Source organism: Camelina sativa, chromosome 8 (assembly GCF_000633955.1).
Source record: "Camelina sativa cultivar DH55 chromosome 8, Cs, whole genome shotgun sequence".
NCBI lineage: Eukaryota > Viridiplantae > Streptophyta > Magnoliopsida > Brassicales > Brassicaceae > Camelina > Camelina sativa.
In genome coordinates, this window is record NC_025692.1 from 27,650,480 (window position 1) to 27,676,471 (window position 25,992).

General features: G+C 39.2%; 6 protein-coding genes and 1 pseudogene across 8 annotated transcripts; 5 read left to right on the forward strand and 2 right to left on the reverse strand.

Annotated features, from left to right (window-relative positions):
• On the forward strand, positions 1,581 to 3,843 carry LOC104709032 (serine/threonine-protein kinase HT1). 3 transcript variants are annotated; one of them, XM_010425699.2, is made up of 6 exons: positions 1,581 to 2,144; positions 2,224 to 2,359; positions 2,457 to 2,652; positions 2,789 to 2,913; positions 3,030 to 3,188; positions 3,290 to 3,843. In XM_010425699.2, the coding sequence occupies exons 1-6, from the start codon at positions 1,987 to 1,989 to the stop codon at positions 3,566 to 3,568; spliced, it is 1,053 nt and encodes a 350-aa protein (XP_010424001.1). In that variant the 5' UTR covers positions 1,581 to 1,986; the 3' UTR covers positions 3,569 to 3,843. The 3 variants fall into 3 exon arrangements, with proteins under 3 accessions (XP_010424001.1, XP_010424003.1, XP_010424002.1); XM_010425701.2 differs by having other exon boundaries at positions 3,293 to 3,843; XM_010425700.2 differs by having other exon boundaries at positions 2,227 to 2,359.
• LOC104709033 (zinc finger protein 4-like) lies at positions 4,132 to 5,950 on the forward strand. The gene has a single exon (XM_010425702.2). The coding sequence runs from the start codon at positions 5,211 to 5,213 to the stop codon at positions 5,901 to 5,903; it is 693 nt and encodes a 230-aa protein (XP_010424004.1). The 5' UTR covers positions 4,132 to 5,210; the 3' UTR covers positions 5,904 to 5,950.
• On the forward strand, positions 8,550 to 10,243 carry LOC104709034 (RING-H2 finger protein ATL74-like). Its single transcript, XM_010425703.2, has one exon. The coding sequence runs from the start codon at positions 8,776 to 8,778 to the stop codon at positions 9,244 to 9,246; it is 471 nt and encodes a 156-aa protein (XP_010424005.1). The 5' UTR covers positions 8,550 to 8,775; the 3' UTR covers positions 9,247 to 10,243.
• LOC104709035 (leucine-rich repeat receptor-like protein kinase PXC2) lies at positions 11,715 to 13,076 on the reverse strand. Its single transcript, XM_019228865.1, has one exon. It carries the CDS (start codon positions 13,074 to 13,076, stop codon positions 11,715 to 11,717), a length of 1,362 nt encoding a protein of 453 aa, XP_019084410.1.
• Positions 13,816 to 14,328, forward strand: LOC109126028 (annotated as a pseudogene).
• LOC104709036 (probable WRKY transcription factor 62) lies at positions 19,560 to 20,688 on the reverse strand. Its single transcript, XM_010425706.1, has 2 exons — positions 20,385 to 20,688; positions 19,560 to 20,298 (listed from the first exon to the last, which is right to left on the reverse strand). Exons 1-2 carry the CDS (start codon positions 20,654 to 20,656, stop codon positions 19,752 to 19,754), a joined length of 819 nt encoding a protein of 272 aa, XP_010424008.1. The 5' UTR covers positions 20,657 to 20,688; the 3' UTR covers positions 19,560 to 19,751.
• LOC104709037 (serine/threonine-protein kinase STN8, chloroplastic) lies at positions 24,091 to 25,906 on the forward strand. The gene is made up of 4 exons (XM_010425707.2): positions 24,091 to 24,636; positions 24,717 to 24,890; positions 24,976 to 25,380; positions 25,472 to 25,906. Exons 1-4 carry the CDS (start codon positions 24,091 to 24,093, stop codon positions 25,817 to 25,819), a joined length of 1,473 nt encoding a protein of 490 aa, XP_010424009.1. The 3' UTR covers positions 25,820 to 25,906.

The following is a 25,992-nucleotide window of genomic DNA, read 5'->3' on the forward strand; positions in this document are numbered from 1 at the left end:
ACTTTCCCTACACAACCAAAACCGCGGTCACCATTCGACCCTAAATAACGGCCAACGCACTTAGCCACAGTAACGTACAAATTAAAGAGGGAGACACTAGCTACGTTTGTATTGTACAGACATAGAAAGTTCTATAAAACAAGTACAAAGAAGTAATATCGAGGTATTAAATTAAAGAGAGATGATTCGTTCCTTGTACGGTTGTACCTTGAACAAATTAACATTCATTACGGTACTTTGTATACGCCATTCTCAACCGCCACGAAGAAGAGACAACAACGCACACCAGTATAATTGTACCATCCGTAAAACCCAAAACGTCTTAAATAAATATGGCTCTAGTTTTTGTAATTCTCAAATTATAAAAGTTGTCTAGATTATCCAACACATGATGGTTTGATAATTAAAAGATTCAAGTTAAGAGATCATGATTCAAATCTTTCTACTGCAATGTTAATAACGGTTAGCCACTACAAATATAAAACGTATTTAATAGCCAAGAAAAGTCTACTTTTTTTTTTTTTTTTTTTTTTTTNCAAGTTTCAAAGATTAGGTATGAACTTGGTTTTATAAAACAAAACCCATGACTTAAAAAGTTAAAAGAGAAATCCAAATATGTTTAAATCGTATTGGGCCTGGCTGTCCATTAATGGTAGTAGAATCATTAAATAGCAATCAAAGAAGAAAATAACCCGAGACGATGATACACGCATTGGCGTAGTAGGAGGAGGACCCGACCCCAATGATGCGTAGTAAGTATTTTTTTTTTTTTTTTTTTTTNTGTCGAAAAGAGTAAAGACTCAGCCAACTCGTGCGTTTTCTTTCCTAAACTCCATAAAAAGAATTTCACGTGTGAAACTAAAAACTGTAATTTATTCCACCACCGTACGTACCCATTTGGTGGGTCATTTGGATGGAGTCTCTCACTCTCTCTCTCTCTCACCTGCACAAATAAGACACGTCGACGTCTAACACGTGGCATAAGTGCATAGGTCAGTTTTCGGAGAACAATAAAATAAAAAGATTCGAAACAAAATGTCGCATTAAATAGGAATGTATGGACCTGAATCTGATTGTTGGATAGTAATATGTAAAGGAGGCAAGGCAAGCACGACGACGACTGACCCTCCCCTTACTAATTAGAAAATTAAGCCCCAAAATCAAAAAGACACAAAAAAATCCCCATATTTTACTTACTTAGCCGACTAACTAATACTACAGTCTGTAATGTATATATGAGAGCCGAGACTGAGACTGAGACTGAGACGAGTACCGTACAATACCATCCTCCTCCTCCTCTTGGGGGACGGACTTAAAAGAATGTCCAACTCAACACGTGTCGTCATCTTATAATTTGATAACAAAAAAAAAACATTATTTCTTTCATTTTATATTAATTATTTATTTTAAAAAAAAAAGAAGGAAGAAAGAAACAAACGAAAGAATACAATAGTTGCTTTTTTTTTTTTTTTTTTTTTTTTTTTTTTTTTTTTTTTTTTTTTTTTTTTNCCAAAAAAAAAAAGCAGAGCAGAGGAAAGGCGTCTTCTTCTTCTTTATTGGCTTGCTTCGTCTCTCTCTCTCTCTCTCTCTCTCTCTCTCTCTCTCTCTTTCTTTTATTTACTTTACTTTTTGAGGAAACAAAAATCCTCATCTCGCCCGGAGAAAATAGCTCTGAGAACTGCCTCTCTCTCTCTCGCTCTCTCTCGCTCTCTGTGTCCCTCTTCTCTTCCTTCTTGAGGAGAGATAAATATATAACAACGGTGGTGGTGGTCCTCTTTCTCTTTTACGATTCATTCTTCTGATTGGATTATTATTTCATAGGCTCATCCTGCGGTTTTATTCCTTTTTGGAGCTTTTTGTAGTCTAGTCTTATTACAGGAGATTCAATTAGATTTTGGAACTAACCAACTTAAGGTTCTTGTGATTTGGATGGTTTTGGATTAGAAGGGGTTTTCATTATTGAATACAGTACATAAATAAATAAATATGAGTGGCGGCGATGATGAGACTAGTAGTCATCATCATCATAATGGATCATCGTCGGGGGCTCTGACGATTGACCAAAGTCTGCTTCTCGATCCCAAATTATTGTTCATCGGCTCCAAGATTGGCCAAGGCGCTCACGGCAAAGTCTACCAAGGAAGGTCTCTCTCTTGATCATCTTCTTCTTCAGTTGCTTTCAATTTAATTTAATTTAAATAAATTATTTATCCCAACCACCAGCAGGTATGGTAGCGAGATTGTTGCTATCAAAGTTGTCCACCGCGGCACCAAACCTGATGAGAAATCTTCCCTCGAGAGCCGTTTCATCCGCGAAGTCAATATGATGTCCCGAGTTCAACACCCTAATCTTGTCAAGGTCTCTCTCTTTCCCTCCCTGGTTTCTTTTTAGTTTCTTTCTTTTCAAAAAAAAATCTAAAAAAAAAAAAAAACAATTGGGAAACCCTTTTTGGCAGTTTATTGGAGCCTGCAAAGACCCTCTCATGGTGATAGTGACTGAGCTGCTCCCAGGGTTGTCCCTCCGTAAATATCTTGCCACCATCCGTCCTCAGCTGCTCCATCTCCCTCTTGCTTTGTCCTTTGCCCTTGACATTTCCCGCGCCTTGGACTGCTTACACGCCAATGGTATCATTCACCGAGACCTCAAACCTGGTATGTATGTTTGACTGTCTGACTGTCACTCTCTCCTAGCTTCGTTTTTCACAACAACAACAACAACAAAAAAAAAAACAAAACAAAACAAAACTTGCGTTCTTGATTGGTTATGGTTGTTGTCCTCCTGTCCCAGACAACTTGTTGCTCACGGAGAATCACATATCCGTCAAGCTTGCCGATTTTGGGCTTGCTAGGGAAGAAACCGTTACAGAGATGATGACCGCTGAGACTGGGACTTACCGTTGGATGGCTCCTGAGGTCTGCCCACTCCCGTCAGTCTTGTACATCATGGTTCACATTTTACATTCTGCCCTCCTGCATTAACATTGTCACCACCATGCATGTATGTATGTATGTCTTCATGTCATCCGTAGCTCTACAGTACTGTGACCCTTCGCCAAGGAGAGAAGAAGCATTACAACAACAAAGTTGATGTCTACAGCTTTGGTATCGTCCTATGGGAGCTTCTCACTAATCGGATGCCGTTCGAGGGCATGTCCAACCTTCAAGCCGCCTACGCTGCAGCATTCAAGGTTTTTTTCTTCTTCTTCTTCCCCTGTGATCTTTGAGCTATATTCGAAACCAACCTCTTTTCTTCTTCTTCTTCTTTAAATATTTCTTCAACACACTGCAGCAGGAGAGGCCACGAATGCCAGAGGGTATACCTCCCAGTCTCGCGTTCATAGTGCAGTCTTGTTGGGCAGAGGACCCAAACATGAGGCCTAGCTTCAGCCAAATTATCAGACTGCTCAATGAGTTCCTCCTTACCCTCACTCCTCCCCCTCAGCCTCTGCCTGACCCTCACACCAACAGGACCAACAGCGGAGCCATCACTGAGTTCTCCAGCCGCGCAAAGGGAAAATTTGCCTTCATTCGCCAGCTTTTTGCTGCTAAGAGGAACAGAAACTCTTAGGTACGTACCATGAAGAGATCTTCGTCTTCGCCCCTGCCACTGCTTTGGTGAATACATGACTTTAGCAGACAAGTACAAGGTTAGACTTACGTAGCACTCACTTCTTCTTCTTGTCAAGTGATTAACTCTGGTGTATCACACCTTCACACGCCAAACTAATCTAGTCAAATGTTAAAACCTATGTTTATCTTTTATATATACTCAAAACACTTGTGGATGATGTGATCAACTATGTATATTATCTACTTTATACGTTTTATACTTTTCGAATTTCTTTGAGAAACATGCAGCCCCTATGTGCATTCCATAATGGCCATAGAGAATATCTAATTTTTTATAAAAAATATTAAAACTAAGAAAAAAACGAAGAATAGAAAGTGATTCTTATATATTAGTATATTACTAACATTAATGTTCTCTAAATAAAAATATCATTATATTAAATCTTAAAAAAATATTTATATTTATTTTTCACATCGACATAAATTTATATTCGCAAATCAGTAGTATCTTTACAGTTTACACAAATATATATATATATATATGTATATGTATCCCTTTATAATTCGTTAATGTATACTATAGAGTTTGTTTATCATCAGATATACTATATTTACACAAATATATGTTTTGACAAGTTTATATTCAAAAACTGTTAACTAATTTTAAAATGTACTTGCAACTCTATAATGCAGATAATAGTAAACATATAAATGTACAAGTGATTTTCTGTAGATTAGTGGCCATTATTAAGTTTTACACTACAATATGTTTTTTTTACTTTAGATATTCTAACCTTTTTTGAATCTGCGTTGATGATTAATATTCTTTTGACTTAGTTTAAAACCTTTTTTATTCGTTGATAGTTTTGAAAAATGACATTGGCATACACGTATACAAAATTATATCGGTACAAATCTTTGGACAAAGTATAAAATTTTAAAGCTGACAGTATATTATAATAAATGGGTTGAAATGACTTGACTGTATTTTATAGCAAAAACATAAAGATTTTCCATTTCAATAAAACATCCAGCTAAGTAGTGTGGAAAATAAATAAATGTAACAGATCTTTGAATACAAAAGATAATAACGAAAGTTTCTATTTGAATTTTAAAACAAAAGATGAGTAAATGCAACTTGCTTAATCTTGGTAAACTAAAGATTCAGAAGAAAAAAAAACCAAGAGTGGACTTATGTTTCCTAACAAAAAATATGACACATATATATCGTATTAATATCTTCAAATTAAGAAAGTGTAAATTGAAACCGACGGAAGTTAAAGAAAATATTACCAAATAAAGAGAATGATTGATAATCTACAAAGTACAGAGAAAAGGAAATTAAGAAAAGATGCAAATTAATGGGAAAGAAGAAAAGTGATAAGAGGCAGAAATCTTGAAGGAGATATATAAAGAATCAAAGGCATAAGGCAAAAAATAGTGTCAATAAGCCGTTTCCTTGAATGTTACTTTCTAAAATTGGGATTCTCTACCATAAGTATGAAGATTTTTTTGACATTAATGATTAGCCCTATTGAACAATTAAATACAAGCACCCCATCGATCTTGTTCATCATCATATTATTCTTCTTACACAAACAAACAAACAAACACACAAATCTCTTTTGTTCCTTTGACCAATGGAACTCAACCTCTCTACGCCCACATCATGTTCCTCCAGCAGCATCTCGTCATCTTCGCATGAGATCATCCCCAGGAGCAAGGGGAAAATGAAAGAGAAGATTGCGGCTGAGCCAGCGGTGGAGACTCCGCGTCTAGAGTTCCGCTTCCTGTTCGACGAGAATATAAGAAACTCTGGCTTTGGAGGAGTTTTAGATGATGAGGCACAAGGGGCGAGGAACGATGCTAAAGCGAGGGTGTTTGCTTGCACCTTCTGCAAAAAAGAGTTCTCTACGTCGCAAGCCTTGGGAGGACATCAAAACGCTCACAAGCAAGAGCGATCGTTGGCTAAAAGGCGCAAGGAGTTGGAAATAAACTATCCTGGACTCTCCTTCTACAGCCAGTACCCGCCGTCAAGTGGTATTTCCTACAACGGCAGCAGCTCCTCGCAATACGATCTTGGGGTTCGTTACAATCCTAACATTGCTAAAACTAAGCAGCCCTTTCCTTTCAACGTCTTCAGATGTCGACTTGGATACAGAGGGCTTAATATCCCTCTGGTCTCTCACCTCCCGGTTCCACAGACTGACGATTTGTCCAAAAACTTGATTGCAAACCTAGAGGGTAACGTTCACGTGCAAGGCGAGGAAAAAGATCAACCGGACACTGATACTTCCAACGATTCTGATATAGACTTGTCTCTCAAGCTATAGATTTCTTTTTTACTCGGGAGGGTTAAATTTTATTAGTTGTTCCTTGATTCTGCATTTCTTTTTTCNTTTTTTTTTTTTTTTTTTTTTTTTTTTTTTTAATATCGTAATGTTAAAGCTTATATTATTATTTTTTTAAGTAAAAAGAAGTGACTTTGAATTCCCTGGTCTTCTATACTTAACACAAAAATAAATAAAAATTATTCATTAGTTTTATGTTAACGATCTGGAATTTCAAAATTTAAAAGCGTTTTTTGTGTAGATAACAGCTATATATATATATATATATATGATAACTAAATACTGTAATATATGCGAGATTAATCCTTTGAATATTAGAAATAGAACCAGTTATTATCATTTACGAATTGGATTGTGTATAAAGATATGGATGCAAGTTATTAACTTCAGAGAGATTTTGTAATGCAGTTAAAACTTGTTTAGGATGAAGCAAAATTCACATCTCTTGGGATTGGAGATTTAGTGGGTGAAGGTTGCATTCAGCATTGACTCCTCCCCTCAACCACCAACCATACTCTTTTCTCTTCTGAGGTTATAGTTATATAAACCTCTTTCTCACTACGTACTAAGTAGTACTAAGCAACAGAATAAGAAGAGAGAGAGAAAGAAATGATGAGAGTTGTGCTACCCGTTATGTCAGCTTCTTGTTTCCATCGTTTCAAGGGGTTCTGAAGCAGCGCCGCAGCGGTGTCTTGCAACGCGGTAGTGGCCATCCTTTACCAGTGCGCTATGTACGTGGCGCAGGGAGGAACCATTCCGGGCAGCTGTTGCACTGGCATCAGGATGCTCAACGGACAAGCAAAGAGCGCATCAAACAGGCAAGGTGTGTGTCGCTGCATCAAGTCTGCATTGGGAGGAGTGTCTTACTCGTCAAAGAATCTCAAGAATGCTGCCACTTTGCCAGCCAAATGCGGTGTCAAACTTCCTTACCAGATCGACCTTTCCACCAACTGCAACAGGTAAAAAGAATACACGTACATGCTTTCACAGTTGAGTTTACTACCCTGTGAATTATAAAGACATAAAAAAATAAAACTATATATCTGTATCTAATCAGTCATATATACATCTTATACAGCATTAAATGAGAGAAAGAAGCTGCTGCAAGAGCAAAAAGACCAAGAATAAAGGACATGTGTTTTGTCTAATGATGTAATCGGAGTTTAACGCTTTCCCGCTACTATTTTACTAAACTGATCTATGTTGACCAAGACAGAGAGTGAGTGATCCAATCAAGTATACTTACGATTACCAATCTAAGTTGAATCAAATACAGTATCTTACATCTTTTTTTTTTTGTTTATAATAACTTTTCCTGTTATTCACGCAAATTAAGTCTTGATTGAAATTATTTCTTCGGGATTTTTGGTATTTGAATCCAAACCCTACAAAACAAACTAGAAAAAAAAAATGGTAAGAGTCCCGGGGGAATTTCTTGGCTCCTCTTAGCCGCCGAGGGGGTAATTGGGCCCTGGATTTAGAACGTCAAGTAAGTAAATGGGCCTGCAGATTTGTGTAATCATCATCGACGCGTCAACGAATCCATGGATACACACTCTTTTGTGAGAGAGAGTGAGTCTTTATTAACAAGAGTGAGTTGTTACCTTCCTAACGTCGGCTTCCAAAAGCAAAAACAAAACTTGTTGTGATAAAAAAATCTATGTGGCTTGGCTGCCGACTCCGGGAATAAACAACAAACATAATCAGACTCTTCTAAGATTGTTTTAGTTTTGTCATATTGCAGTTTTGCTTTCTAATCATAAACTTTCCCACTTTTAAAATTTCAATTTTTTATTTTATTTCGTTTAGGACATAACAAAAAGATAATGACATATGGTGTTATCTTTCACTAGACTAGTCAATTTACACAATGGTATTGTAGAACCTAGTCATAAATAATAATATGTCAGTATGTCACCAAGACATAATCGAACTCTTTATTAGCTAGGTTGTAAAATTGAGTACCCAAATTTCGTGGGACACAAACCTGGTTCGGCTTTGTATAATAATAAAACCCAATAATTGAGATGACGCGGACGCTGGTATGCTGATGCTGCTGCTGCATGGTATATATATGTCATTGAAAATGTGAGTGGGGGTTGTTGTTGTTGTTGTTGTTAATGTTGTGATTCACGAAATAGTTTGTTGCCACTTCTGATGATTTCATTCATCCTTAAAAAGAAGATTGTTTTATTCTTGGTGCTTTCTTTGCTGTTGCATTATTTTTACACCTCTTCCACTTGATGAAGAAGAAACAACCAACGAATAAAAAGAACCCAAAATCTCTTTAATTAGTCTTTCAAAAAATAAATTTCTGCGATCTGATCTGAGGGGGGGGGGGGCAACACTTGAAACTGAAGTATATTTAAATTATTAAATAAATGAAAGTGATTTTGATTATCAATTTATCATATATGTAATGTATAAAGGAATTATATCTTCTCTCTTTCAGAGACAAACAAAATATCTTCCAAGTGCCAATGTGCCATAGACCGAATCTGTGTAATAATTGTCTTCTTCTCTCACTTGTGATTTTTTTGTTTTTCATCCATAATTACTTCTCAATAATATTGTGCAAATCCACATATATATATATATATAGCCAAAAAGAAAGAAAAACACAAAAAAATTAACAGATAGGAGAAAAGGAGGAAAGGTCCCCCACTTTTGTATTAGAAGATACTGTGAGAGAGAGAGAGAGAGAAAAAAAAAAGTAAGTAGTTAACCCAACCTGCTTGGGAGTCCTTTCTCCTCCTCATCATCACGTCTCTCCCACACCACACATTGACACATACACACACAATATTTTTGAAGAATCTCTGAGACAGACACACCAATTGTCAATTGACGCCTAATGCATCGACTGCTGCTGCTGGATTCCCACGGCGGTAGCGAGACGAGCAGCAGCGGCGGAGATGGGTACCTGAGGGACATGAACTTCGACGCAAACATGGTGATCATACTCGCCGCTCTTCTCTGCGCCTTGATACTAGCGCTCGGGCTGAATTCTATCCTCCGGTGCGCCATGGGATGCGGTTTATTCGGGTTATCATCATCTGGGGCGACGACGGCCGCCGACAGAACTGGACTAAAGAAGCGAGAGCTGAACAAGTTTCCTGTAGCTGCGTACGGGTCTAGCCTTGTGAATATAGCGGCTACGGAGTGCGCCATCTGTTTGGGTGAATTCTCCGACGGCGAGAGAGTCCGTGTTCTGCCCCCGTGTAATCACAGCTTCCACATGTCTTGCATCGACACCTGGCTTGTCTCTCACTCTTCCTGTCCTAATTGTCGCCATTCACTCATCCCTGCAGCTGGATCTGCATAAATTAAATGATTGGTGGTGGTTACGCCACTACTACTACTACTAGTAAGTAGTAACTACTCCATCACTAATTACTAGTAGTAAACTAGCCTAGTAGAGTTAAATAAACAACACACACTTCATTTTTATTCCTAATTTTTGGTAGCTTATTGTTGTTGTAGTAAATTAGTAAATCAGATACTTACTGTTGTTTAGTAGCGTTTTGTTTAATATTTTTAAAGATTCGAAACCCGAACGAATGAGGCCCACCTTGTTTGGGCCTATTCAAGTATTCAAAAAGCCCATCTTGTTTTTTGTTTTTTTTGGTTTTGTGTATGTCGGTCGCCCTAATCGACGAGTGAGTGAGTGCTGATGATGGGTGGTGGTGAGTCTGAAAAGCAGAGGTCGGTGGTCCTGTGGAAGCTTAAAGTTTGTGTGAGAGCCGAACGTTTCAGTTTGAAGCTCAATCTACGGAACAGGCTCTCTTCTTGGAAGCTTCACCGGTTGTCATTCGTCCTAAGATCTCGAAATCATCATCTCAAAGTGGATTCTCAATCCAAACCCAGATTCATCCGGAGTCTTGCTATCTTCCGTAGGCGGAGGCGGAGAGAATCTGTGGATGCCATGGAATTGGTTTGGAACGGAGCGGTGGTAGTGGCAAAGAAAGCAAGAGGCGTGGGTGCCGCCGTAACTCTGATCATCATCGTTGCCAATTACCTAATGCCATGGATCAAGTTGAGCACCGAACCGTTCCAATTATATTAGGTTATGCTTTGGTTTGGTATTAACTAAGTAAAAAAAGGCATTTCAATGAATTGTTTGTTCCACCGAAATAAATTCAAGACCGGAGAGAAGCCAAACAATGCATTTCAATTTAGTTTAGTGATATTCAATTCCTCTTCTGCTAAACAGACAGAAATTAGCTGTTTGGTTGTGTAAATCATCCCCTCTTATGTTATGCTTGTGGGATTTATTCAGTGTATCTCTTGTTTTGTCTTAATAATTAATGCCTTCAAACTTAGAGACCAAGCAATTCAATTACAAAGACGGCTCTCACGAGAGCGGGCAGTGTGTGACAACTTGGAAATTGGTAACCTCTCAGTGAGGCAAATAGAGTGAGTGTGATTAGTTGATTGGAATACAGAGAATTGTCACACACACTCCAAGGTCGTCCACCGCTCGCTAAAATTACAAATGTTTGGATCTTTGCATTGACTTAGAGAAGCACGGCCCAAGTGTTGAACTGTTGATGTTGGTCCATTACTCCCAAATCCACAATTGCATATATCTTCTTACAACATACGAACCAAAGCCTTTTGTTGGGGAGATGTTAACTAGCCGAAGGTGCCTTTGAGACTGGAAGCCAAAAAAGTGGAAAAGGTGGAACAAGAAAAGTTGTAATGGGGTTTCATATTGTAACGTAAATTAAAAAAAAAAAAAAAAAAAAAAAAAANAAAAAAAGGTATGGAATAATACTAGTATAAACTACTGGAGTACTTCGTATATAGTAATATGCTTTTAGTGTCGTCTAACGAGGAGAATAAAGGGGAGACCCGACATGAGAAAAGCGAAGACATAATGATATTTATAAATGCACTAACATTTTGAGAGAAATGTTTAAGGGTGATTGCGTCTCAAATCTGAATCGTCTGCTGCTATACAGCTATAGTGTAATTACATATAAAGTAAAAAAAAAACTAAAAAAATCGACAATATGTGCTCCTGACCACCATGTGTGATGAGTAAATGAATTGCATGGCTTAAATGAATGAGTGTATGCACATTACCTTACAAAAATAAAATGAAATCAAAAAAATGTTTCGGGAAAAATGAAAATGAGAAGTGAGTAAAGTGTGTGGGGCACTCCATAACTATACAATAATGAAAGCATTACAGAAAAAGCTCAAGCTTGGACCCTTTGGGACTTTCACTTCACAACGGTGGACTTCTGTTTTCCCTTTTGTTTTTTGCTTTATGGAAAAGAACAATCAAAAAGCCAAGGAATGATTATTACGAACGTAAAATTAAAATTTGTGACAGTGTGGAACTCTGACTAAAAATGCTTAGTGCGCCTGACTGACTGTATATACTGAGTAAATGCTTAGTGTGTGTGTGTTGATTAGAATCATGCTAACTGAAAACAGCAATGTGTTTACAGATTCAAAAAAAAAAACAGGGCATAGCGAACCGAGAAACCTTAACAGTTAACACAAAGGCTTCAATTCAAGGAGTTAGTCATATGTGGAATAAAGGGTTCCTTTTGACCAACACTCTTTTTAGAGCTACAAAAGTCTTTCGTTCGAATCTACTTAATGAGCCAACCCTTCAACATTGTGATTGCTATGAAACCAAGTGTAAAGATTCACAACTTAAAACTCACAAGAAAAAACCACTTTTCTTAAAAATAAAGACGAAAGCTATATATATATTATGATAGTATGAAAACTGAAGAAGGAATGAAGAAATACAAGGATAGATTGATTCGTTATGAATCACTCTAAGTCATGAGAGGGGGGACACTGTATCAGCTCTAATATCTTCACGACTTCCTCCATGTCCGGCCTATTCGACGGCACTTGGGAGCCACATACCAAACCTAGTTTAATCGCCGGTATTGCCTCCTCCGCTGGAAAATTCCCTCTCAACCGAGGGTCAACGCACTCCTCCACTCTCCCTTCTTCTAACCTTTCTCTCACCGTCTCACAGAGCACCACCACGTCATCCTCCGCGTACTCCACCGGCCTCTTCCCCGTCACCACCTCCAGCACCAGGATCCCAAACCCATAAACATCGCACTTGTCGGTTATCTTGACTGTTCGGCATGCAAACTCTGGGGCTGTGTACCCCAGTGCGCTCTGTACCTTGCCGCTCAAGACGCACCTATCTAGTGCCGAAGCCAACAGCCTGGCCAGCCCAAAGTCAGAGACCTTAGCCTCCCCTGTGGCGTCTACGAGCACATTAGTTGCTTTCAGATTGTAGTGAGTGATGTTACTGCCATGCAAATAAGCTAGACCTCTGGCTATCCCTAGAATGATGCTGAAGCGTTGACGCCACGTTAGGCAAACACTCTCGTCTCCGTGGAGATGTCTGTGCAAGCTTCCACCAGAAACAAACTCGTGGATCAGGAGCTGCAGCGATTGCGTCCAGTAGTACCCTTTCATCTCCACCAGATTATTGTGCCTCAGCTTCCCGAGTTTTCTCATCTCTCTCTCGAATTCCTCCTGCGACTTTATTAGACCCGACACTGTCAGTTTCTTGACTGCCACAGGACGACCATCTTGGAGATTCGTCTTGTAGACCACTCCGAACCCACCACGTCCCAGCTCGCATTCCTTGTTGAGCAACGCATCAGCGCCAGTGGTGTCAAAGACGTCGGCTTCGCCAGAGAACATCACCAGCTTTCCGAATTCTTGATGATCTTTACTGGGGGAACAGCTGAACGTTTCTCCAACAGACAGAGCAAGAGCAGCAGCTGCATTGTGACGAGAAACACTAGCTCGGGCGTGGACGTTGAGGAGAGTGACGGCCACGACCCCAAAGGCAATGAAGGCGGCTGCGCCAATTGCAATGAGGGCAGATATGCTGAGAACGCTCTTCCTGATCTTCCCGGTGAGAGCTGGGCCATTGGTTGGATTGGAGGAGTTGGGGTTGAGGACGATTGGTTTTGGATGGACAGAGAGACATGAGCGATTCACAAGGGAGCCACAGAGGGATGGGTTCCCGGTGACGGCAGAGAGAGGGATGGTGTTGAAGAAAGCTCCAGCTGGCAGNGACCAGCTTTCCGAATTCTTGATCTTTACTGGGGGAACAGCTGAACGTTTCTCCAACAGACAGAGCAAGAGCAGCAGCTGCATTGTGACGAGAAACACTAGCTCGGGCGTGGACGTTGAGGAGAGTGACGGCCACGACCCCAAAGGCAATGAAGGCGGCTGCGCCAATTGCAATGAGGGCAGATATGCTGAGAACGCTCTTCCTGATCTTCCCGGTGAGAGCTGGGCCATTGGTTGGATTGGAGGAGTTGGGGTTGAGGACGATTGGTTTTGGATGGACAGAGAGACATGAGCGATTCACAAGGGAGCCACAGAGGGATGGGTTCCCGGTGACGGCAGAGAGAGGGATGGTGTTGAAGAAAGCTCCAGCTGGCAGCTCCCCTGTGAGGCTGTTGTGGGAGATGTTGAAGGTCAAGAGATGCGAAAGTTTCTCTATTTCTTTTGGTAAGCTTCCCGAGAGGTTGTTTCTGGACAGGTCAACGTACTTGAGGTTGCTCAAACTGCCAATGCTCCCCGGAATCACACCGGATAATTCATTATCTGACAGATCTCTGCACAGCCCAACCACCACATTATATATTATTTGTATTTTAGTGAAAGATATCTTATAATAGTTTCAGAGCATGAAGAAGTAAAGCGACAGCGAGCTTACATTGCGTTCAAAGCGGAACAGTTAGAGATCTGTGGCGGAATCTGACCGGAGAGGCGATTTCTGTGCAGATTAAGTTGTTTCAAGGAGACGGCTCCTCCGATCTCACAAGGAACGGTTCCGTTGAGAAGATTACTACTGAGATCAAGAATCTGAGCGGCTTTTAGTCCTCCGATGGCGCTGGGTATGGAACCGAAGAGGGAGTTGGTGGACATGTTGAGGTGCACCAAACTTGTGAGGATCCTCCAGATGTTAGACGGTAACTCACCGGAAAAGCTGTTTGAAGAGAGATCGAGGACCCGGAGAGCAGGAAGGAAGGCAACGAGGGTGTCGTTCCCTGCTGATCTGGAAAGGGAGTAACTTTGTGCGAACATCCACTTAAGCACATCTCCGGTGAATGAGTTCTTGCTGACATCAATGGAGATCAAGTTGGAGCAGTTGGAGATGGTCTGCGGGAGCTCCCCAGCGAGCATGTTAGAGGATAGGTTGAGTTCCTTGAGAAACTCGAGATTGCCGAGGGAGAAGGGGACATTGCCGGAGAAGTTGTTCGCAGAGAGATCAAGAGTCTCGAGGGTCGCAAGGTCGCCGATCCAATCAGGGATATCTCCGGCCAGAGAGTTACCTCGCAGTCGGACAGAGGTGCAAGACGACGTTTTCATAGAATCCGGAAGATTCCCAGACAAGTAGTTGTCACTGAAATCAAGCGACTTGAGGGAAGAGCATCGTCCGATGTCGGAAGGAAGGTGGCCGGAGAACCAGTTTCTGGAAAAGTTGATGAGGCGGAGATCGTAGAGACCGGAGAGGCCGTCGGGGATATCTCCCTGGAGGAAATTGTCAGAGAAATCAAGAGACTTTAAGCTCTTGAGGGACCCCCAGATATCTCGAGGTAGTCTCCCAGAAAGCTGATTGCTTGAGAGGTTGAGATGGGTGAGAGTGGAACAGTAGGTGAGGGAGAGTGGGAGGGCACCTGTGAGTTTGTTGTTGGCGAAAGAGACGGAGCTCAAGGACCCGCATTGCTCGAAGAACCCCTCAGGGATCCGACCCGAGAGATGGTTCCCGCTAAAGTCGACGACTTGGAGGCTGCCGAGGTGAGGGAACTCGGGGTTTAGGGTTCCGGTGAGGTTGTTGTTGGAGAGGACCAAGGCGCGGAGGAACTGGAGACGGAGTAGGCCACGGCCAATGTGACCCGAGAGAGAGAAGGCGTCGAGTCGGAGCTCCGTGACACGATTGGTGGCAGGGTCACAAATGCAACCGACCCAGTTGCAGGGGTCGTAGTCTTCCGAGTTCCAGGAAGCGAGCTTTGAGAGAGGGTCGTCGAGTCCAGCCTTGAAAACGATGAGACCCAAAACGTCGTCGTTGAATGTCGGGTCTGCCGTGACTGAAACGGCCAGGAAGAGAAAGATGCTGAGTGAAACGGCGTCCTTCAACATTGATGATGATGTGACCGACCTTCACAAATGCAACCAACAGGGAATGATGATGCTGGGGAGAGTCGGAGGATCGGACCCAAACAAAAAAAAAGCTTTCCCTTTTTTTTTACCTGAAAATACAAACATAAGGAAAACAGAGGAGTTTTATTGAGTTTTTAACATACATGAGAGAGAGACATAAGGAAGGAAGGAAGGAAGAAGAAGAAGACAGAGGAGTTTGAAAGGGTTTTGAATAGAGAGAAAGAGTAAAAGGGAAGGTAGAGAGAGCATTAATAACGGTGGACTTAAGATAAGACCCCAAAAGTGTTTTTGGTTTAATACTCCTTCCTTCCTTCCTCTGTTCTGTTGTGTTGCAGAGAGGGAGAGAGAGAGAGAGAGAAACTTGTCCAAAGAAAATAAAGAGAGAGAGAGAGAGAGAGAGAGAGAGAGAGACTGGTCTGTTGTAGAGTAAGCTCCGGGAGATTGATTCAATTCAAGTCTGCAAAGACAAATGCTCTCTCTCCCATCCCCGCTTTTTATTTCTTTAACATTTCTTGTATTCTTTCTACCCCTTTTTTCAAAAAACAAAATACTAGTATATAATGATGATAGTAATACTTATAAAAAAACCGTTCACGCTTTTATGATCATAAATAATAGTACTAGAAGGAATCAGATTTGAAAATAAAGTAATCAAATGAAAAATTTGGAAGCAGCAAAGCAGGATGATGGCGTAGAAGAGAAGTGATCTCTTTCTCCCCCAAAGCCCTTCTTGTCCCTTAGCATGCTATGCTACGCCATCATTTCCTCTTTTTCTCTTATTATATAGTACAAAGTTAAGTGACATAATGATTTTTGGACAATCTATGGTCTAGAGCTTCCACACCTCAAGCACTACTACTACCCTTGACTCACTCTCACGCATGTGTTTTGTTACTAATCTTATGCCAAGACTCATTTTATTATCAGAGTTTATTGTTTTTTTCTTTAATACCAACTTCTTACATTTAATTAAAAATCGCTTCATTGAATGCACACAGTGGAGAGAAGTGGCGTAAACGGTGCTCACTCCATCTCACACATCTCCCCGTTGACTTTTACCCTCGCTCTCTTCTCTTATTCTTCCTTTTTTTTTTATTGGCTTTTCTGTGTGTAAATCATACTAGTTTAATGGAAAATAACTCCTACATTATCACTAACTAAACCAAGGCTAAATCAGGGTATTTTTATTATTATTCATAACAGAAAAAAAAAAGAAAAAAAAAAACAGGGCTAATGAGTGATATGATGAGAACAGAAAAAACATGCCTACCAAACGATCTCAAGACTCTACCTTTGTTTCATTCCCAAGCAACAATTCACCACCTTTACATTATATCTTAACATGTGTTACACTTATATCTTATCCCTTCAGTAGTATATATGTTTTCATATTCTGTTTTCTGTTTATTGAGTTTTAGTTACTTTGTTTTATGTTTAGTTATTTAAAAAAAAAAAAGACCCAAATTTCGATCATTTTTTTTGTTCAGTTCGCATATATATTTCAAAAGGATTTCTATCAATCTTCAACTCTATTTTTGTTGAAGTTGGATGTACTGTGAATCAAGAAGATATATATGAGCATCTTTTCTCAAGAAAATGAATCGTTTAGTGTATGTTTACTCATAGTTAGGTGTACAGATTTCCCTTTTTTCCTATTAAAATGCTACTACTCTTACCAATTGTGTGTGTGTGCATGATGTTTATATATAAATTAATATTTGACACCCAATATAAATAAATATCTAAATATAACAAATATATGACTCAAACTAATGGATAGACGTGACCAGTATGGTTCTGTAATGTTTGATTCATGTTAACAAAATCAAAGCGAATCTATATAAATGTACGGGCTGATGATAGGCACAGCCACACAAAAAAAAAAAAAAAGTTAAAAGCGTCGATTGCCCAGCTAAACCATTAAAGAGTTGCAGTAAGTTGAAATTGTCAAACAAGGGAGCAAGAGCAAACTATTCCGCTTTTATTCTGATTTGGGCATGATCACCTAATTTAACTAATGGGCTATTTTATTCTCAATGTCAGGCCCATATATGAATCCTCGAAAGTTAAAAGGCCTTATTTATATGCAAGCCCTTTCGATCGATGCATTTTATTTCCGTCTACATTACTCAAAACTCATATCAGTTTTTGAAATTCCGGTAAATTAATCACTAATCAGCAATTGTAATTTCATAAGTTTAAAGCTGTATATTAAAATAAAACAGTATCAACTTCATTTTTTTCTGGGCTCTCTTTAAAATTGTGCAGCAAAAATGTATGCTTTAAATTAACATCTTAAAAAAGTGCTACAGTATTAGAAAAAAGTACTTGACTCTTTTATACGAAACGGGTCTTACGACTTATGCGTATCGCCCGATCTATAAAAGTGTGTGTTTACCTGGACCATTGATTTGGTCAATATATTGACATTCTTATTCCATGCACTTTATCTTATAAAAAATTCAAACCATAAACCGCTAAATGTATAATACTAATTATATATATATATATATATATATATATTTTTGAATTTCAAATTCTAAACCTTTGTTGTTTTCCATATTATCTGGAAATTAATTGTAGTAGTAAATAGAATATTATTGACTAGAAGAACGATGGATCCGATGTAATCATGTAACAAATCAACTATTTTGAATTCAGTTTATCATGTTTATCAGCCTACATTAAATTTGAATTAAAAAATATTATATCACATACTACGTAGTACGTACTACTGTATTGGAATGGTAAAAGTAAAATTATTAGGATACGCTGACCAAATGAATAAGTACGGAAGAAAGTGGAGACGATTTTGACCAGAATGTGTGAATATCGCAATGTGTTTACACTTAACCAACCCATCAATTCAAATCAGGAACGTGACTTTTATTTTTCTCCACACGGACGTTGCTTTCACTCTTAATTAGCTCTCTAACCTATGCTTCCGGAGTCATCTTATCTTAACATCTAAATTTAAAAATACCTATATTGTAATAATTATAGGAAACTTACATACAAGTGCCGATATAGAAAAATGCATAACACGTTTATAACGAAACTAACAAGTAACTTAAGCCTAGATTCTCTCTAGTAGTATCAGAGCTAATAGGAGTTCAATATTTTCAAGGTCATATAATATGTACTATAGGTACATGTCGTCCTCTAATATAGATATATATATGCTACCCTGTGAACATTGACATGCATCCACATGATCGCATACTAACGCCTTGAAAAAAATCTTAATTTGATGCATTATTTTAACAAGAAATTTTCGTGTCCGTTTACCCGAAAAATTTCTTCTACCTAAATTAATTCGAACTTCCATGACGCATACTTTAATATTAGCTGTCATGAATCATGCATACATCTTGAATGATTAAGGTACCAAACAGTATTCGTCATCCTAATTTTGTTTTTTTCTTCTTCTAGAATTCTTAAACAGCATCTAACTATGGGTTGGGTACTTGATTAGGATAATCTTAACTATCCGGTTTTAAATTGCATCATATGCAATAAGCTCACATAAACAAAAAGAGGGGGACCATGACATGTTAAATGTCATATTAAAATAAACCAAATGAGATGCATTATCAATATATATTTTTAGCTTTTATTTCTTTTGAGAGCATACACGCATTGAAGGACAACACTATACTCTTGGCTCACGGAAATGAGTGGTTCTTTATAATTAGTCAATAGAAAGGCCCTTTTAACTCGAAAGGAGATATAGTTTCTTTGCCCTTTATTCTGATTAATTATGTATGAAGGGGTAGTTAGTGGGTACTTAGGGCAGAAGGGTCAAGAAGGGCTCTTTTTATCTTTCCGATCTGCTTCAATTGCAAGTCCATTGACCTGACCAACAACTTCTTGTCTCGCTACTTTTGACCCTCTTGTTGGAATATTGTACGATTAATCGAATTTGCATGAGCTAGTCTGGTCTTTCATTTTGTTTTTTTTTTTTTTTTTTTTTTNTAATTTATAAAATCAATTAATAAATATATTAGCGATAGAGTGTGGCAAAACCCCGGCGACTGGAAACAGTGGTCCGACGAGTGAAAAACCTAGCTAGGTCGAACAATTTTTTTTCTTTCTCTTTTGTCAGTTTGTGTGTGCTCTTTCCCTCGGGCTCGTAGACACGACACACGAGCGTGGTCGCATGCTTAAATGCATACCCACAACCCACTTGCAAAATTTGATTATATATATATTAGAAATTTTGATTGTTTCTCTGGATTCTAAACATTGGGTACCAACTTCAATGTAGAATATATATATACACCAAGTCTATATCTGCTTTAGCGTCACCATCTTTTCTTATAGAAGAGTTGTATACATATACATTATGCATCATATATTATTTTGTCCATTGATATTTGATGGTAGAAAGGGTATTTAAAAGACATTACTCAAAGATTTCCGTTTGTAAAAAAAAGAAAGAAGAAACTGGCAACAATACAACCATCATGTATAATACTATATAATATTAACTCAAAACAAAAGCTCACAGAGATGTACACATATTAAAGGTTTACGCAAGTACACAGAGATGTATTTGACAAAAAAAAAAAAAAAGAGTCATGAGATGTATGATGATATAGGGTTTGGGATTAAAGAGCTATATATGTATGATGATAGATCGAGGGGATCGATATATTGTCATGATGATAAGTCATGAGATGTCCAAAAAGGGTTGAACTCGAAAGCCTCCACCGCGTGGGCAACCTCGGACGACATCCACTTGGATGGAGACCACTCTTCTGCTTTATCCGGTGTCATGTATTCATCTTTGATGTGATTCTGATTCTGATTCTGATTCTGACTCTGATGTTGACAGAGGCTATTGGTGGACGAGGAGGAGGAGAAGCTGGTGTTGGGGTGACCAAATCGGATCATGTGGGATCCTTCGTGGTCTTCGGGGTCAGAGGTGTCAGTGGGAAAAGTTGCATAAGCTTGATGGAGCTGGCATGTGTGGTGGCCGAAGTAAGTGGTTGAGTACAATGGTGGATTGTGCTGGATCTTTTGAACCTGCTTCTTTGCTTCACAGTTCTGGTCCTTTGTGTATGCACACTTGTAGTAACTTCTTTGGTGATCAGATTCTTTGATCTGCTTTTGTCCGTATTTCCTCCAGAGGAAACCGTCGTGGTAGATCGGGGTTGAGGATTCATGTCTATGGTAGTCTGAGCTCTCTGCCATTGATGTCTTTCTGCAATCACCGAACTCATATTGATGAGCATATCATTCAATACTGATGATGATCTTGAAGTTTTGGAATTTATTCAATCGTGATACCTTCCCCTCTTGTGAAGTGGTTTCCTTGCGCTCTCAAGAACAGGAGAAGAGTCCTGAGGAGATGAGTTATTGGATTGATCGTCTTGGTGCTCATGATTATTAGTATCGATCAACATGGAGAGAGCATCTGAGAAACAATGGAGGACGGACTTGGCCAAATCCTCCCTTTCCATGGACGAATCTGACTCGGTGTGGTCCATGACGAGCAGCTGGTTGGCGCACCCACGGCCGTGAAGCAGCTTCTCCATGGCCTTTTGTTGGCAAGAGTTCATCTTTTGATTTTATTTTTTGAGTAATATCGATCTGTGGGTTTATTATAAGTTAGAGATGTGATCGATGTCTCTTTATATATACTGTTGTATATAAAGGTGGGGTGTTGTTAGGAAGTTTCGCATGTGTGAGTTAATTACTATACACTCCTTCGTTAACTTCTCCATCGGATATACTACTCCTATGTAACTCGCATTTTAGGAATGTGCGGATTAATGAGTGACCCCTCGAGATAGAAAAAGACAAAAAAAAACAAGTGTTACTAGTTGACTTACCCAACAACTCTATTTATTATTAATTAAGTAAATTAGTTGATTAATCATGTGTAAACTCTAATCTAAGAACCATGACTTTATGAATCTCTCTACTACAAATTTCATTCATCTCATCTTCTCATTGCAGTCAAAGAGGTTTCGATCAGTATATAGAATTAGCTAGGAAAAAAAGGGGAGGAGTCCTCATATATGGGATAAGGGGTCATGTGGCACGTATGGCACCTGAAAAGATGGAACGCCAAATAAACGGGCATAGATAACGGAGGAGCCACTTTGAACGGCGTAAAAGAGAGCTCCCTCAAAAGTGACGTAGGGTTCGTGACCTCATCGTACCGTGAAGACGTGACGTCATTGGTGGTTGAGTTATGGTTGACAGATCATATAATGCACTAATCTCATCCATCCAACGATGGCGATCAATTGCTGCAAAAGGTTTTCTGGTTTTGTAATATAATAAGCGTAATCCCCATGTGCTCCTATTTTTGTTCTTGGATTTCTTTTCTACTCATGTTTCTTTCCTATATATACTGTCTAGATCTAAAGTACGTAACAGCTTCAACTTTTTTGTTTCTCTCTTTCCCTTTTCTTCCTTTATAAAAAAAAAAAAAACATTAATTAAGCTACTTAATCATAATTAATAGTAGCCATTGCTTCTGCTTCAACATCGGCGGCTGAGTTTCTTTTACCTTATTAAGTTGTGACTTTCCTCCATCACAAATATGAAATATGTAAACTTCAACTATTACTATTGTTTTTGCTATGTGAAATTTTTAAGTATGTGTTTACCTTTATATCAAATGGACCTCCCTAAACTTGGTCGTGCCGGTTTTGAGCCTCCACAAAGAGCATCATGATGTGAGGGAGCATGTTTAAAATTCAAAGCAGCATTAACCAAATAATTAATCAACAAACTTAGCTGAGTACTTAAATTATTTATATATCTTAAATGGTAATATGCATGCACACAGCACACTGTAGTATTATCTCGTCTCATCCACTAGTTTGACATTATCACGCATGTGCAGTATTAAACGGTGTCAGTCTCCGACGGTCTTACCATATAGATGACGTGCCCTAACGTCACTGCAGCCTGCAGGTATAAATAATGCAAAGCACTCTTACGTTATAATGCGCTTATTATCCTAGCTTCGATCCAATCTTCTCACCATTCATCTGCTAAAGGAAAGTATAAAATTAAATCTATATTCTATACAGTTAACATTATCTTCTTCTTCTTCTTTTTGGTCAACGTGCGATATATAGTACTGTATTTAGAAGATGAATTAGCATCAACGTTTCAATTAAGAATACCTTATTCGGTAAGGTTTACCAGTCAACAGTCGACGGTCGACCCAATTAAAATGGAGAAGATATACTGAAACATAATACAGTTTAGTTTAGCGTATAAAATTTGTAAGCACGAGAAAATTTGTTGTAGGTGATTTTGCAAATATGGCAACGATATACGGAACCTCGTTGAAGTCAATCAAAGAGTAAAACGATTGACAAGACTTCCAACGGACCGACTAAGTAACCGCGACTGGAAATATGCTAGTAGTTTTGTTTTGTGATCATTACAAAAATCTGACTCAATTTAGCAAACTTGTGCTAACTATTAGCAAACGTATAATTCCACCTGTCAAAATTTAATTCTTAGCTAGAAAATATGGTCTTATCGGCAGCTGGTTTTAGTAATTATAGAAAACGATATATATATATACACACACACATAAGAATAGCAACAAGATAAACACATCTCGTAATAGCGTGATATGTGATTATATATGGTCTTGTATTAGTGTAGGGTATATATATATATATATATATATATATATAACAAAAAAGATTTTTCGATAAAAATGTGAAGGACAATAGCTATTATTTTAGTCTTTAGAAGACATATTTTTTTAGTCACACGATAGGTATATCAATGTTACCGTATTACGTATGCGGGATTATTTAAATAAATTTTGTCTTTTGGTCATCATCCGCTAGAATGGGACTAGCTAGAGAGAAGTTGGAATTAATCACGTTCTTGTATTCGACTAATAAAGGGTGTGGATGAGGTGTATTTTAGTTGTCGTTTCTTATATTCAACTTGCGGGGTTGGATCTTACTTTACAAATTGATAGATCGTAGATAGATTTTAATTGTTTCTTTAACAAATTGAACAATCATCAGTCACCTAATTAATAGAGGCGATGGCGAAAATAATTGACTGATTGTTTATGTTATAAGTATTGATACATATATTGTATTTGTATAACCTAACCCTTAATTATAAAAATGTGATGTCTGGTTTATTATAAAAAAAAATGGTATGGATGTCTTCTTAGTGGACCCCATGCTTTCATTATTTTGGACATACTTTGATTCCATGTTCCAATTTTATAATGTGGGAGCGTATAAAATTTGAAGGGATTAAGAAAAAAAAAAGAGAGGTGAAAATGATGAAGTTTGTAGGGGTTAGAAAACTAAAAGGAGGTCGCTGATGATAGATGGCCTTGAATGTTTTGGGCTAACGTAAGTAAGAATACCAAATATGGATAGTCAAGAGTTAAAAAAAAAAAGAAGAAAAGGATATATCAACAAATCAAGTGGATAGAGCCGGTTTCTATGAAAAATAATGAAATCTAAAAACCTATCACAAATTGGGTTGTTTATTTGTAGTGGTAGTATCAATCAATAATAATCACAACAATCTACCAATAGAGAGATCTAAAAGAAAGAATTATATCAAATTTAGTCGTAAATATGCGAGAGAGAATTCCGCCTGCCTTGTTGTTGTTGTTGTTGGTTAAACAATTAGTTGCCGACAAAAACAAAACGGAATAGAAAATAATACTAGTAAGTGAAAATGGGCCTGTGCAAATTAGCAGAATAAATTTGGTCTTCTAATTTAATCTCGCGTGAAAGAAGAATGGGCCTCTTCCAGATCAACAAGAGAAAAAGTCCAACTGTAAGGAGACCGCAATGGAAGAATCAATCATGCAACTCGGACATATCGAATTGGGCCACTTGAGTCTTTCTTTGGACACGAAGAAGAAGATGTCCCTCCCTCATCATCATTGTCGAGAGAGAGACCCTCTTTGGACATAAATAAATGAAGAGGACCAGCCAGCCAGCCAACCAAAAACAGAGCTGAGAGAAGAGAAGATAAGATGGCCTCTCTTCTCTCTCCCGCCACCACCGCCGCCGTAGCATTTCACTCTTGCGGCTTCTCCACAACGCACTCTCCCTTTTCATCCCAAAACAGCCTTTTCCTCCTCAGCCGCCGGAGTTGCATGATGATGCGATGCAGTTTCTCTCCTCAGGACATTCCTCTTGATTCTCTATCTCATCTCCCTGCTGTCCTTGAATTTCAGAATTCCTTTTCGGATTCCCAGAAATGGGGATTCTTTGTTTCCGCCGGACTTGTCTGGTTTTACCTCACGGCCAGGCCCGGCGTTCTCATCGGCGCCATTGACGCCTACCTTCTCGCTCCCCTCCAGCTTGGCCTCGACACTCTTTTTGGGACTAGGAGGTTGAAGAGGTCCGATTTCTTGGTCACTGAGAAACTCGGCGAAGGCTCTTTCGGCGTGGTTTATGCCGGCGTCCTGCTCCCCAAGAACTCTACTGTTAATAATGATGACGTCAGGGTTAGCAAAGCTCGAGCTAAAGCTATGGACTTTACCGGAGAATTCAAGCAGAGAGTCATTCTCAAGAAGGTATGTCTACATACGTACATACCCCTTGACCTGAACTGATACAAGTAAAATGAAAGACTCATCATCAGTAAATAATGCAGGTGAAGCTAGGAGTACGAGGTGCGGAGGAATTCGGCGACTACGAAGAGTGGTTCAACTACAGACTCTCAAGGGCGGCTCCTGAGACCTGCGCTGAGTTTCTCGGAAGCTTTGTCGCAGACAAGACCAACACCATGTTTACCAAAGGCGGCAAATGGCTTGTCTGGAGGTTCGAGGTGCTCTTCTTTACCCCTTAATTAATATATCTATTTAATTATATCTCCGCTCTGCTGGTTTGATGAGAATGTCTTCTTTCAACAGGGAGACCGTGACCTCGCTGATTACATGAAAGATCGGAGCTTCCCTTCCAATCTGGAGTCCATCATGTTTGGCCGCGTTCTCCAAGGCGTCGAGTCTGTGAAACGTCGTGCATTGATCATTAAGCAGATCATGCGCCAGATCATTACATCTCTCAGGAAAATCCATGGTACGGGCATTGTTCACCGGGACGTTAAGCCTGCCAACTTGGTGGTTACAAAGAAGGGCCAGATTAAGCTCATCGACTTTGGTGCTGCTGCTGATCTTCGCATTGGCAAGAATTACATCCCCGACCGCACATTGCTCGATCCCGACTACTGTCCTCCTGAGCTCTATGTCCTCCCTGAGGAAACGCCTACTCCTCCTCCCGAGCCTATAGCCGCTTTGCTTTCCCCGATTCTCTGGCAGGTCGTTTTCTTTTTTCTTTCTTTCTTCTCTTGTATGCCTTCTTTACTTCACTTGAGTCTCTGTCTGATTTTTTGAGTGCTGATTCTTACAGTTGAATAGTCCGGATCTTTTTGATATGTATTCTGCTGGGATAGTGCTTCTGCAAATGGCGGTTCCGACCTTAAGATCTACTGCGGGTCTTAAGAATTTCAATTCGGAGATCAAGTCTGTTGAATACGATCTTAATAGATGGCGGGACAGAACTCGGACGAGGCCAGACTTGAGCATACTCGATCTCGACTCCGGCAGAGGGTGGGACCTCGTCACTAAACTCATTTCCGAGAGAGGTTCTCTGAGACGCGGACGCCTTTCAGCCGCTGCTGCTCTCAGACACCCTTATTTTTTGTTGGGTGGTGATCAAGCTGCCGCTGTTCTTTCAAAGCTCAGTTTCAGCAAGTGACTCTGCTTTTTTTTTTTTCTTATCATGTAAATGTACACAATAACAACACAACTCTGTTCGTTAAATACATATATATATTTCTGCTTCCTTCTTGATTCACAATCCAACGAGTTTTGTTATGCCTGAGCGGTTTTGCATATCAGCCGTCATCATCAGGTCTTAAATCATAGCCT

What these genes read in the sequence shown, in the direction of transcription:
- LOC104709032 (XM_010425699.2), top strand. Translation starts at nt 1,987, where the DNA reads ATGAGTGGCGGCGATGATGAGACTAGTAGTCATCATCATCATAATGGA. An exon ending in TCACCGAGACCTCAAACCTG is followed by an intron (nt 2,653 to 2,788) that starts GTATGTATGTTT and finishes CTCCTGTCCCAG; the next exon opens with ACAACTTGTTGCTCACGGAG. An exon ending in ACCGTTGGATGGCTCCTGAG is followed by an intron (nt 2,914 to 3,029) that starts GTCTGCCCACTC and finishes TGTCATCCGTAG; the next exon opens with CTCTACAGTACTGTGACCCT.
- LOC104709033 (XM_010425702.2), top strand. Translation starts at nt 5,211, where the DNA reads ATGGAACTCAACCTCTCTACGCCCACATCATGTTCCTCCAGCAGCATC.
- LOC104709034 (XM_010425703.2), top strand. Translation starts at nt 8,776, where the DNA reads ATGCATCGACTGCTGCTGCTGGATTCCCACGGCGGTAGCGAGACGAGC.
- LOC104709036 (XM_010425706.1), bottom strand. Translation starts at nt 20,656, where the DNA reads ATGAACTCTTGCCAACAAAAGGCCATGGAGAAGCTGCTTCACGGCCGT. An exon ending in CCACTTCACAAGAGGGGAAG is followed by an intron (nt 20,299 to 20,384) that starts GTATCACGATTG and finishes CGGTGATTGCAG; the next exon opens with AAAGACATCAATGGCAGAGA.
- LOC104709037 (XM_010425707.2), top strand. Translation starts at nt 24,091, where the DNA reads ATGGCCTCTCTTCTCTCTCCCGCCACCACCGCCGCCGTAGCATTTCAC. An exon ending in GGCTTGTCTGGAGGTTCGAG is followed by an intron (nt 24,891 to 24,975) that starts GTGCTCTTCTTT and finishes TTCTTTCAACAG; the next exon opens with GGAGACCGTGACCTCGCTGA. An exon ending in TTTCCCCGATTCTCTGGCAG is followed by an intron (nt 25,381 to 25,471) that starts GTCGTTTTCTTT and finishes TGATTCTTACAG; the next exon opens with TTGAATAGTCCGGATCTTTT.